Source organism: Doryrhamphus excisus, linkage group LG6, assembly GCF_037039965.1.
Source record: "Doryrhamphus excisus strain RoL-2023G ecotype Guam linkage group LG6, RoL_Dexc_Guam_v1.1, whole genome shotgun sequence".
In the NCBI taxonomy this organism is placed as follows: Eukaryota; Metazoa; Chordata; class Actinopteri; order Syngnathiformes; family Syngnathidae; genus Doryrhamphus; species Doryrhamphus excisus.
Window position 1 is genome coordinate 17231385 of NC_136362.1, and position 13511 is coordinate 17244895.

The 13511-nt window shown below is 41.6% G+C and overlaps 1 protein-coding gene across 1 annotated transcript in view; it reads left to right on the forward strand.

Annotated features, from left to right (window-relative positions):
• phlpp1 (PH domain and leucine rich repeat protein phosphatase 1) overlaps nucleotides 1-13511 on the forward strand; it is a 48398-nt gene that overhangs the window by 32540 nt on the left and 2347 nt on the right. Inside the window, exons 5-17 of the mRNA XM_058066233.2 lie at nucleotides 833-981; nucleotides 4893-5039; nucleotides 8017-8244; nucleotides 9311-9513; nucleotides 9712-9772; nucleotides 10112-10207; nucleotides 10449-10604; nucleotides 11340-11540; nucleotides 11658-11820; nucleotides 12004-12134; nucleotides 12217-12330; nucleotides 12653-12847; nucleotides 13208-13436. Of these exons, the coding sequence (XP_057922216.2) occupies nucleotides 833-981; nucleotides 4893-5039; nucleotides 8017-8244; nucleotides 9311-9513; nucleotides 9712-9772; nucleotides 10112-10207; nucleotides 10449-10604; nucleotides 11340-11540; nucleotides 11658-11820; nucleotides 12004-12134; nucleotides 12217-12330; nucleotides 12653-12847; nucleotides 13208-13436 (2073 nt within the window). The remainder of the gene's footprint in view (nucleotides 1-832; nucleotides 982-4892; nucleotides 5040-8016; nucleotides 8245-9310; nucleotides 9514-9711; nucleotides 9773-10111; nucleotides 10208-10448; nucleotides 10605-11339; nucleotides 11541-11657; nucleotides 11821-12003; nucleotides 12135-12216; nucleotides 12331-12652; nucleotides 12848-13207; nucleotides 13437-13511) is intronic.

Sequence of the window (13511 nt, forward strand, 5' to 3'; positions counted from 1 at the left end):
AGAAATTCCAACATCCACTGTGGCCTCTTGAAGCAACTGGGCTGTATACCAACATAATAGCGAGCCCAACACACCTCATAATTCACAAGTGTCTTGCTGAGGAAGACGAAGGGCGATGGTGATGGTCGCCAAGTATGTCTCCAAACCTGAACCCAATTGACAACCTGAGTTCCTCCGGTAGCAGGAGGGTACGCAAGGTGTCTAACATCCACTAGGTCCATGATGTCATCATGGAGGAGTGGAAAAGGAGTCCAATAACAACATGCACAGCTACGGTGAATTCCATGCCCAAGAGGATTAAAGCAGTGCTAGATGACAATGGTGCTCACACTAAATACTGATATTTTGGACACAATTTAGACATGTTCACTGTGGGCTGTACTCACTTGTGTTGCCAACTATTTAAACAGTAATGCCTGTGTGTTTACTTACTTTCATTGATGTATACACTGACTAATGTAGTAAGTACATCCATGGTTAATTTGTATTTTAAATGTTAATTTGTCCACTTTACTATGTACTCATTTTTGTGAGATACTGTATTTTATTTACCAGCCAACAACCAACTGATCCAAGCTAGATAACATTGCAATGACATGTATGGGTTAGCAACCTGCTTGACTTTCCCTTGCTACCGCAATAGTTCTAAGATTGGCCACTAAGTGACATTTGACTTCTTAGCCATAAGCCACACACTAACACAAAGCAGCAAAACACTCTTGGCATGCTTGTGGTAATCTTGTTTAACTCTGTGTGTGTGTGTGTGTGTGTGTGTGTGTGTGTGTGTGTGTGTGTGTGTGTGTGTGTGTGTGTGTGTGCGTTGCATCCATAGATGGTGTCCCAGAGGATCAACTCAGTCGATCTTTCCTGCTGCAGTTTGGAGCAACTTCCACCCAACCTCTTCTACAGCCACGACCTCACCCATCTGAACCTTAAACACAACTTTTTGCCTGCTGACCAGTGGCTGCAGCAGCTGCAAAGGTACGGCAACTTAGCTGAAGTCTAGTCAGACATAAAGTCATAGTTGTCGACACACCTAGCTACAGTGAGTTGGGCCATTGTGTGATGAGACAGTGACAACCAACAAGGCATCACTGCACCCAGCAGGCCATTACTGACAAGTTAGAATCACTTAAGTGTCCCCCTGCAGTTTGCACACCAGGAATAAGAGGGGGAACATAGAGACCAAAGAGGCTCGCCAGAGCCATGCTGTACCAGGCACGGCCAAATGAGCCCAGAAGGTCAGATTCGTCTGCAGGGGAGCTTTAAATGTGCCAGGCCCTTCTAGCGCCCTCTCTCCATGGGCACCATCTGTTGCATGCATGTGGGTCTAGATTAAAGCACCACAGCCAAAGACGTACTGTATATACTGTATGTGTGGCTGTTAGTGTGCACAGTCATTTGTTGCATTTACACAAATATGTTGTGTGTTTTTTGTGAGAGCTTTCACTTGTATCCTACATATCTGCAGGCACATGTAGTGAAAATGAAAGGATAGGAATGTGTGGTTGTGCTTGTGTAGTCTTCCATACCGTGTGAGATAAAATAGTGAATGAGTTGCAATAACAAACCGTGACCATTTATTTAAATATGCAGCATGGTGAGGAATGGATGAATGTTTTTTTCAAATCTGAATGAGATCCCCTGGCGGCCAGACATTGAAACATTTGTAAAAATGTGAGTAGGCTCATCCTCATTTGACTTAGTGCGACACAAAAGGATGTCAGTAATCAGAAGGAAGGCACAGGGTAGAAAGTCGCAGCTAAAGGAACCATCATCAAAACGTACTACGTTCTGGCCCTTTATGAATGTGTTTGGATAACGTTGTGAAGGTCTCTTGTGTGCTTGGAGTATAAATAAAGACTGTGTGTGTGTGACATTTAACATGGAGTCACAGTGCTTTTATTATTTCTCTCAAGAGATGAGTGATGCGTGGACATGCCGCATGCCATCTTTGCTTTATGGCCAAATACTTACTGGTGGATCAGATATGCATAATCAGTTGTCTGGGAGACTTGCTGTTTCCTCTGGCATGAAACAGCTTTCCCAGCATGCATCTCTCTGTCTCTCTCACACTCGGTCTGAGACCGATGTCATCCCTCACTGGCTCAAGTTCCATGCAAATGTGTGTGGCCTGTTTATTTACATATGTGGGGTTGCCTTAGCACGTTGTGAGGCAGCTTTTGACACAATATTTGACATGAAGAAGGGTGTTCATTTTTAATAGGCTATGACTTCAATGAAATGCCTGTATTGTTAAACAGGGACGGAACAACATTAGCATTCAAGCAGGGTTTTGTATCCGGCCACTCAACGACTGTAAGCCCAATATTCATTGATTATATAACGAGACAGCACTTTGAGAGCGCAAATCTCCAGCAAAGCTAGCCCAGTGCAATAATGCCCCTTTGAGGAGACTTTAACTTTCTATCTTCATTGTCGTGCTTCTTCTCAAGTTGAACTTCTGCTCCTCCTTTGGGAATTACGTAGTGTTCAGTCGTGGGGCAGCCCCGCTACGGGCGACTTCTCTTTTGTTGCTTGGTCTGACAGGATCCTTTGAGACAGTTTTTTCCCCTTTATTTGGCTTCTGAAGAGAGTTCTTCTGAGTCTGAGTCTAGTCCTCCAAAGGAAAGAGGATAACTCGCCAAAGTCACTGTGCAGCACAGCACTTTTATAGTGGAACCTTGGTTAACGTCAGTGATTCGTTGAGGAGGTCTGATTCTAACTGAAACGGATGCAAACCCAATCAATTTTTACCATAAAAAAACAAAATAAATGCAATTAATCTTCCAGGAAGCCAACAACATTAACCCTTAACCCCTTTTTCATAGTTTTTACTATGGTAGTTTTACATTGGGAAAACATCTTGAAATGCATTTAATACATATAAATCATGTAAAAAAGCAAGGAATGAACATTTAAGGTTACTTTACTTAAGTGAAGACATGATTTTTGACATGACTGTTCCCAAAGACACAATGTGGCAACGAAAGCAATATGGACACCACCTTAGTGTTTGCTATGATTTATTACTTGAATTGAAGTGTTTCTCACCTCAACAACCTACAATGGAGCCAAAGAAAGTTGACATTTTGATGAAGAAGGTGAGAATCACTGTAAAATTTAAAAAAATAACTAATGAGAAAACAAGAATGTGGTGTCCCTTTTGATCTTGCTGCCGCATTGTGTCATTGGGAACAGTCACGTCTTTGGTGAAGGTAAAAGTAACCACTTTATATTTTTTATACTCTGGTATCCCATTATAGATTCTTCCCATGATAAGAAAATGACTTATACCAGTATTAATGATAAACGTAAACAACCCAAATTGATGCCTGCTGAAGACTCAACCACTGCTGAACAAAACGAACATTAAAGCTTGTCTCAGTTTCGCCAGAAAACATCATGTTATTCCCCAATACTGACATGACAAAAGTTTAACCTTTTGGAATGTGTGTCCCATCACATCAGTCAACATCATACCAACTGTAAAATATAGTGGTGGTAGTGTGATGGTCTTGGCTGTTTTCCTGCTTCAGGACCTTTGAAGTCTTGTGATAAATAGAACCGTGAATTCTGCTGTCTATACCAAAAAATTCTGAAGGAGAATGTCTAGCCATTTGTTTGTGACCTCAAAATGAAACCAACTAGTTCTGTAGCAGGACAATGATCTAAAACACTCCAAGACTTTGGAATAGAGTGGCCTAGTCAAAGTCCTGACCTGAATCCTGTTGAGATGTTGTGGCATGACCTTAAAAAAGGCAGTGCTTGCGAGAAAACCCTGCAATGTGGCTGAATTACAACAATTCTGCCAAGATGAGTGGGCCAACATTCTTCCACAGAGACTCATTCAAGTTATTGCAAACACTTGATTGCAGTTGTTGCTGCTAAGGGTGGCCCAAGCAGTTATTAGGTTTAGGGGGCAATCACCTCTTGATAAAGGGTTGATGTACATAGGTTTGGATTTTTTGTTCTCCCTTACTAAGTTTCATTTAAAACTGCATTTTGTGTTGTCAATGACTAATACCGGTTTGATGATCTGAAACATTTAAGTGTGAAAATAAGAAATCAGGAAGGGGGCAACCACTTTTTCACAGCACTGTATGTGCAACATAAACAGATGCTGGTTCCACATTGGTAAAGCAGATTTGTCATGGACGCATCATTGTAACATTTTGGACACAGGGCTCGTATTGACAAAAGTAAAACATTTGCTTGCCATGTTGTTGTGCCTTAGCTTTGGATGCTGCAGTATTGTGCTGTACATGTCCAAAAGTAAATGCAGGAGACATTTGTTCTCCTACACTGTTGCTTTTCCATTTACCATTGACTTCTGTCAAACTCTAATCCTGCTCGCAGACAAAAGATCATAAACTCATCAGTGGCTTAGATAAAATCTTGGGCGCAGTTTCAGACAGGATCAAGCTAGAAGATGGCATGATAGGACAGACTAGTGGAGCAGGGGAGTGATGTGAGCATTACTCAGCAGATTGCAGAGGGTGATTTAATGGATGAATGACATGCACAAACACACACGTTGCCTGCGGGAATCACTTGCCCATGTTGATCAATCACTCTTAAAAGCTACCGTTTTTGGGTCACCTTGTTGGTTGGTCTCTGCGTGTGTTAAGTGTGCAAACAGTAAGGGTAAAAATCCAATATGGCCAGTTTAAAAAGTTCTTATCGCGTTGCTTATATGCAGGTATGCGAGTGCACAGATGAAACAGTGAAAACGGCAACAAACCAATCATGTGAAGGTCACTTCTCTAAATGCCAATGGTGACTAGTGTTTTAATGCACAACACAGACGTCAGCGTTTACTGTTTGCAAAACTCAACATTATACTCTTGCAAGTGTTAAAAGTCTGTGTACTTTTCTCTTTCACTGTATAGGTTCTCTCGTCTGCGGAGCCTCAACCTGTCCAACAACCACCTCGGCCAGTTTCCACTGGCCATCTGTGACATCCCCACGCTAACAGAGGTCAACCTCAGCTGTAATTACTTGCCCTGTGTCCCCAACGCTGTTGGAGCCATGTCCAAGTAGGTAGAAGCCAGGCACAAGGTATCAGAATTGTGTACTGGGTTTTGATTGTGTCCCTTTGCAAGATGAGCCTGCCCCATTTATTCTCTTACCACTAACCACGTAGGACAGCTTTGTAAAAAGGCAGGCTTCACTACCCAGCTTAAAATAATGCCTGGAGCTCTGCCAACTATCAGTCAGTCATGTGGAAACTGTTGAATGATCTTATTTTTCTTCAGCGACTTGGCGAATGTAGCTTGATGTTGGTGTTAAAATGTCAGCTAATGTTAGTGTACTTCCGTACACTAACATTCCAATCGCTACATTGTTGTAATGGATATATAGTCTATATCAGGGGTCTCAAACTCAATTTACCTGGGGGCCACTGGAGCTAGGGTCTGGGCGAGGCTGGGCCGCATCAGAATTTCCAAAAAAACAAACAAAACGCATTTATTAAAAACAGAAAAATGAATAAACTTTGCTTTGGTTCCGATTTTCTACAAGAAAAGCTCTGATAAAACATTCCACTGTTCTCAAATATCTTACTTTTTATTTTTCTACACAAAATGATGAAAATAAATAAACAAATCAAAAATAAAGAAAATCAATCAATCAGTAATAAATAAATATAATAATAATAATAATAAAACGGCAAATAATAAAAACTTAAGAAACCACATATAGTTGGTGGGTAGACATTATTTTTTTCAGATTAAAATTAACAAAGCATTATTAGAGCCCTGTAGACATGACAAAACATGGCTATAGTCACATTTATATTGTTTTTATTTACAACATATTGCGAAACTGCAGGGTCTTGTGACACATGCTAACTCGCAAACTAGAGAGCTAGCGACCTAAACAGTAGCCTCCAAGTTATTTCCTTTAAACTTAAATAGCCAAAAACTTACCACTTCCACACGGATAGGGAGGATAACTATTAACAATTATTTAACCTTTAACATGAACATTAATCAAACGTAATATTTTTTTCTGGGTACATGATACCGTACAGCAGGGGTCGGGAACCTTTTTGCCGAAGAGAGCCATGAAGGCCAGATATTTTAAAATGTGTATCTGTGAGAGCCATATACATTTTTTTAAACATTGAATGCAATAAAATGTGTGTATTTTTATGTAAGACCAACAGTTTTAGATAATGGGCTCTAATTACGTAGACCAGGCACACTACCCCACGGCAATGGGGTGTGGCCAGCACACTTTCGTGAGCAGCGCAGTGTCTAATAATAAACCGTACTCCGTAGACGTATTTCATTCTTTTGGCCATCTTCGTCTGCAGCTTTAGCTATTTGACTAAAGGAGGAAAGTTTACATTTACATGTTTTTTTGACATCTCAATGACCGAGGTAGACTACAGCATTACCCAGTAATAATCAAGTTTTGGTGTTTGACCTGGAAAATATCATCAGGAAAGATAGATATGGTTGGCCGTATTGCAGCAGAATATAGATGGACGAATTAAAATGCATAAGAAAGTTGTTGATTTTGAATATTATTTTTAACAGTCAATTCTGTGATGATTTACTTTAAAATGTTAGCAAAAATAAATTTTTATTGTGGTAAGAAATGCTTGAGAGCCAGATACAGTCATCAAAAGAGCCCTACCTGGCTCCCGAGCCATAGGTTCCCTACCTCTGCCATACAGCATCCATATCAAACTTGCGCAGGCCGCACTAACATTAAACTTTCATATCAAGGTGGGGGCCTCAAACTAGTGTCCTGTGGGCCACATTTGGCCTGTTTGAGACCCCTGGTCTATATCTGTTACATTGGACAAATGCAGCTCTGCAGTGTACAGTAATCCCTTATTTAGAAAATGGATAGAATATAGAACCTTTATAAGTACTGAGCAAGTGTCCCAATACCTTTGTTCTTTTATTGTATGAAATCCATTTTTTTTGTTTTTTTTTTTCTTCTTCACAGGTTAGGTTGTTCAGAAAAGGCTATTGCTTTCTTCAAAGCAGGCAAAAATGTTATCCAACCCAAGTGCCAAAGTTTACATAGGCTAATGTGGCGGTGACCTAGGAACACACACCTGGCATTGCAACCGCCACAGTGCACTAGTTTCAACAAGCGCTATCCCCTTTGTGACGCTTCCCATTCAAATATGGCCTCTGTCATGTCAAGTCCCTCGTAATGTTTGCTGTTCTGCACAATCTATTCTTATTTCATGGAATCTTTGGCTCATTTCATGTGTACAATCAAATGTTTACACTCCATTAGTATTTTCTTGCACACACTCCTCTTTACTTTTGCGGTCCTGTCTTGGCAACTCGGTTATGTCATTGTATTGGAAGGGGGAAAATTATTTTAGGTTCTATCAGGTGGCAATATGATTGAATTCTATAAACCAGATTGTATGTTTTACTTTTAGTGACCTTTTGATGAGGAACTTCCTTTGAAACAATTGTCAACAGATTAGGGAAGAATCATATTTAAATTAGCATGACATTAGATTGTGTATCCAATTAGCTTCACAAAGCATTAATGGTAGCATTAAAGCCCGTGTGGACTGGAGATACAAAATTATTCTGATTTTGAACTATTGAGGGAAAAAAGTTATCACTTAAAAATGTGTTTCTGCAGAGAGGGGATGCCTTCTACTGTGCAGCAACACCACGGGGAAAGACCACACAACAAATCTGGAGCACCCTATTGTTTTTGGACAACTCTGAGAAGTACCTCATTTCAACAGAGTGATTTAGCAGCATTAGTTGAACAGCTTTGATTTAATATGCGAGTAAAACTCATTTTGCCGCTGAACATACAGGCATGTGGGCTGCAAACGGAGAGTGAAATGAGAAATTAATCTGATGGAATGATCTGGTATGCTTGCACATTCCAGAAGTGACCAGTAGGGGCATTTGTGCTCCTGCTGCCACCTGCTGGTCATTATGTGTAACATGCGCAAAGACATCTGTGAGAGGAAAAATTAAAATTTTCTTTAATTTAGTTTTCTATTTCCCGTTCTTTCAGTTTGCAGACATTCCTGCTCGACGGCAACAGCCTGAGCGAGCTTCCCGACGAGCTGGGTTCCCTTCAGAGGCTGTCTTACTTGGGACTCTCCTTCAACCAGTTCAGCCTTGTGCCACAGGTGCTGGAGCGCCTGGCTTCCATGGAGAAGCTGTGCATGGCTGGCAATAACCTGGAAACGCTCACCTTGCAGAACTTCCGGCTTCTCCGTGTCAAACACGTGGATCTCAGGTAGCCAAATAGGTGGGACGGGGGGGACATAATAACACTTGTCGGTTGAACTTTGACAACACGTTTGTCCCTGTAATTATGGAAACTACAGCATGGAAAGAAGTCAGCCAGACTGCAGACAATCAGGAAATCATTTGCTTTTTGCGACTCTGTCAGGTGTCTCCCTTTAATTCAAGATGGAGTGACTTGCACTATTTGCCGGTTAATACCTCACGCCTCGTAACTTTGCTCAGTCATTAAAAAAAATATTTACATGCTCACATGTCACTTGGCAGCGGTCTTCTGCAGGTCACCGGAGTTGCTAAATACTAGTGATATAGATTTACATTTACATTTTATTTGTGTAACACCAATAACAAGAAATGGTGTTTGATGTTACACCTTTTTCTTGTAAAATTATCGCTATAGGTACTTACTTTCTTGCAAAGTGAGAGTTAAAGTTGTTAATTTGAAATAATTTCATAAAAAAACAGTTTGTAGAATGACAATAAATGAACTTTAGATTCAAGTACAGTACATTTTTTTTTGTAATAATTGCAATGAAGACCAGTCATGGATGTTTTTGTGAGGATGATCTGCAATGGAAAAGTCTCTTTTCCTCCAGGTTTAACTTTATTGTTATATTTCTATGACTTCATTATCATAGTATTTTTCATTTTAGTCCTAATGCTTATTCATACATTTCATGGGGTTGTGATATTGGTTCTTTACTCCTCACATTTTCACAAATTTTTTTTTTATTAGGTCTCCTTAAGGGGAAATACAATAGGAATGAAACCTGGATATACTAGTGTAGTCTAAGTCATAGTAGTATACTATGTGTACTGTAGTGCAGATTCACTGAAAACACATATACACATTTATTGTCTAAATAGCTGGCAACATAATTGCGTCTTGCCTACAGTCAAGATTGGTTTGGCAACAGATAGATGCTGCGGATACTTTATTGATCCCGCAAGATTTTACGCCATTCGGGAAAATAGCATCGTAGTCCGGTTTCCATAAACCCCAGCATGTGCTATGACATTCTGAAGCAGAGCATGATTCCCTTACTGTTCTCCACCAGGCTGAATAAGATCTCCAACATGATTCCGGATGAACCCGACCTGCTGAGGCACGTGACCCAACTGGACGTGAGGGACAATCGGCTGACGCACTTGGATGCCTCTGTGTTTCCCAGACTAGAGGTGCTTCACTGCGAGCGAAACCAAATCACAAGCCTCAAGGTCAAGGGCTGCCTGCTGAAAGGCATCTACGCCTCCAACAATGGTGGGTCTCTTGTCTTTTTTTTTTTTCTTGCCATTAAGTAAAGCTGTGCCCTCCATTGCTTGCTGATGTGAATGTGTAACATGACATGTAGTGGTGCCGCACTGTCTCCCGAAGCCTCCCCTCCCCGGTGTTTTTGTAGACAACCACGTATACGTACGTCCTTGCTGTAGGTTAATGAGTTTGGGTTTCTCCTTACAGAGCTGCAAAGCCTGGATGTTAGCCCTGTGCCCTCCAATCTTAGTTACATGGACATATCACGGTGAGAAAAATTGCACACACACACACACGCGCAATATGAACATGAATCACTACACTTGAAATATGAACTTAAAGGGGTTGTCATTGCTTGAACATTTTGCATGACCTTTAATGTGAAATGTGGAAGCAGGTCACAAAGCAAAAGACAGTAATCTTTGCGGGAAATTTATGTTTCAATGCACTTTACCGGTTATTTAAAATATATTTCGGCCTTGAAATGCTTCCTCTTGGCACTGCTGGGAATTAAATACACACAGAAGAAATATTAGCCTGCGCACTTCACAAACTGCACACCATTTATCATCATCATCACCCCATTTTGTCCACCCCCCCCCTGAAGGAACCTCATGGAGTCTTTGCCAGACTGGCTGTGTGAAGCGAAGAAACTGGAAGTTCTGGATGCCAGCCACAACCTCATCAGCGAACTCCCAGCGCGGTGAGTGTCCCTCAGTGATGTGTCCGCATCCTCTAAATGGAGTGCAGTGCGTCTTATTCAGCCTGCCCTGTTCCAGCCTCTCATCAGTCTCCAACAGTCTCATAAATCACACAAGAGACTTGCTTCCCCTATAAGGTCACTTTGTATGCAGCACATCTCTCTCTTCTTCTGTCTGTACTGTCTTTCTGTATACATATATTAACATATGTATACTGGTTCTGACCTGGCCATCTGCATGCAGGTTATTATGCAGCAGCAGTTTGAGGAAGCTCAGTGTGGGACACAACCAGTTGCAGAAGCTGCCTGAAAGGGTGGAGCGCCCTCTGCTGGAAGTTCTCGACGTGCACCATAATCAACTAGTGGAGCTACCCTGCAACCTGTTCCTCAAATCTGTCAGGTAGCTGCAATATAAGGTAGAGGGAATAAAAGGTAGCTGCAATATGAAGGAGAGGAAATACATGTTAATTTTCTTTAAAATCATATTTGAAAAATGTACAATATAATGAGGATTTCAGCGTACTGTAAGTATTACAGAAATTAACATATAAAGAAAGAAAGCTTAGGAAGGAAGTAAGGAAGTGGTAAAATATTCTAATATAACTTTCCTCAAATATTTGGCAAATAAAATACCTATAGTTGATCATGTTTATGTTGCATTTTGTAACAAATAACATCAGTTTATTTAGTGCAGTGAAATACTAGAGAAAGTGATGATAATATTTATTAACTTAGCTGTACTGTACAGACTGAACTTGAAACTGAAACCTAGAAAATGCAACAAATTGGAGAGCATACAAGCATATTCAAGAGTCAAATTGCATGTTTAGTAGTATAAATTTGTACATGTTGGTTGGGTCTGCATTGAAATGCGCCCCCCCAACAACTCAGAGAATACCAATTATTTTAGAATGACAGCAGGCAACCTCACCAAAATAATATTGCTTCATTTCTTATCATTGCAATGTTATAGTAATATTTATGATTATATAATTAAAGTTAATTCTACGACCAGTCACGGGTGTCCCCCGCTTCTCGCCAAAAGTCAGCTGGGATAGGCTCCAGCATACCCCCAACATAAATTTTCATTTTTATCTGTTTTTGAGCTGTGACCATATTCATTTTTTTCCATTAGCTTACGATGCGTAAATGCTTCAGCCAACAAACTGGAGCATCTGCCTCCCTCCACTCTGTCAGAGGAGAGCCACAGCATCCTGCAGGAGCTCTACCTGACCAATAACCGGCTGACAGACAAGTGCGTTCCCATGCTGACGGGCCATACGCACCTTCGGGTTTTGCACATGGCTTACAACCATCTCCAGACCTTCCCAGCCAGGTAAACATGGTCACCATGGTAAACAATATTTTCTAGACACGATGAGAGGATCTGTACCTTTGCTTCACTCCAATCATCAGTGTATTGTCCCGTTCACGTAAGTTCTCACCTCTCTAGCAAAATGGCCAAGCTGGAGGAGCTGGAGGAAGTGGACCTGAGCGGGAACACACTGAAAACCGTGCCCACCACCATCATGAACTGCAGACGTATGCACACACTCATCGCCCACTCCAACGCCATTGAGGTCTTCCCTGAGGTCATGCAGTTATTGGAAATGAAAGTAAGGTCGTCAGGGTAGCGCGTGTGGCAAAAACATTAGGTCCTCCTGCACAGAAAAGCACTAGAATATAATAATGAATAAGGATTGGATTTTGGATTGTGCGGGTGTACCTAATGAAATGGCAGACAAGTGTCTCTTTTCTGCAAGTATTTACGTACACACGTATATCTTCTGTGGCCTTAGTGTGTGGATCTGAGCTGCAATGAGTTGAGCGAGATCACGCTGCCTGAGAATCTGCCTCCCAAGCTTCAAGAACTGGACCTGACTGGAAACCCGCGTCTCAACCTGGACCACAAGACCCTGGAGCAACTTAAGTGCGTTGATATTTTATCCGCAGCGAGCTCACTGCACTACGTGGAAATGAAGAATTTAATCTACTTCTTGTTTCTTTTGCAGTAATATCCGCTGCTTTCGTATTGATCCGCCTCCGACCTTTTCATCGAACGATGCACCTGGTGGGCCTGCTGTGTGGAGTCATGGTTACACGGAGGCCTCCGGCGTCAAGAACAAGTGAGTTCAATCAGTCAATTCTGAGTAGGACAAAAAAAAAAACCTGTCCAGTGAAGCCTCAGTCATTTTATAGAAGGTGCATATTGAAAACAAGCTAAAACATCTCCACCCAGACGCAAGTGTGAGGTCGATAGGTCGAAGAGAGGAAAGAAATTGCAGACATTGCTTTCCCCATGGAAGCTATTGTTTCTCAATTGCCTGCATTGAGCGCTGCTGTTACCATGGTTATCACTGTGCCCTGTAATCTATAAACTGACTTCTGTTTGAAGCCTTTATTGTTCACCCTTCAAAAACATCAACCTCCTTTTTTGTTTCCTTTCAGACTCTGTGTCGCAGCGCTTTCAGTAAACAGGTTTTGCGGAAGTCGCGAGGCTCTGTATGGTGTGTTCGATGGCGACAGGAACGTGGAAGTGCCCTACCTTCTGCAGTGCACCATGAACGACATCTTGGCGGAGGAGCTCCACAAGACCAAAAGCGAGGAGGACTACATGACCAACACGTTTCTTGTCATGCAAAGGTGGATTTGTGCTCACCCAAACTCTGTTTATTCACTTCCTGTTGTAACGAAAAATCATTTGACATAATTCAAGTTATCGTAGCAGGTTTAGGTTATTTTTCTCAAGCTGCTGTGCCTCAACGGGGGAAGAATAAAGGAAAGGAAAATGGAATTTTAATTCAATTTTAGCAAATCTAAAGTTAATGCATTTCACTTTGTATAAATATTTCATATGTATTAGAGCAGATATTAGTATTTTTATTAAAAATAAATCTTCACAAAGTACCAGCAGATTAAGCCTTTGTACCACCAGTGGGGCACGTATCATAGATTAGAAATTTCACATGACCAACAAAAAGTTCTTCCACTTTGCCACTGCAGGAAGCTGGGAACTGCAGGCCAGAAGCTCGGCGGCTCTGCCGCTCTGTGTCACATCCGACATGACCCTACCGACCCCAGTGGCTGCTTCATCCTGACAGCTGCCAACGTGGGCAAATGTCAGGCCATCCTGTGTCGGAATGGCAAGCCCTTGTCCCTCTCGTTGCTTCACAACGTCGGCCTGGACGAGGAATACCGCAGGATCAGGCAGCACAGAGCAATCATCACAGAGGTGGAGATTAATCATAAAGAATTTGTGACCCCCACAGTCTGAGGACTTTCTTGACTTTTGTATTTTCTTCCACAG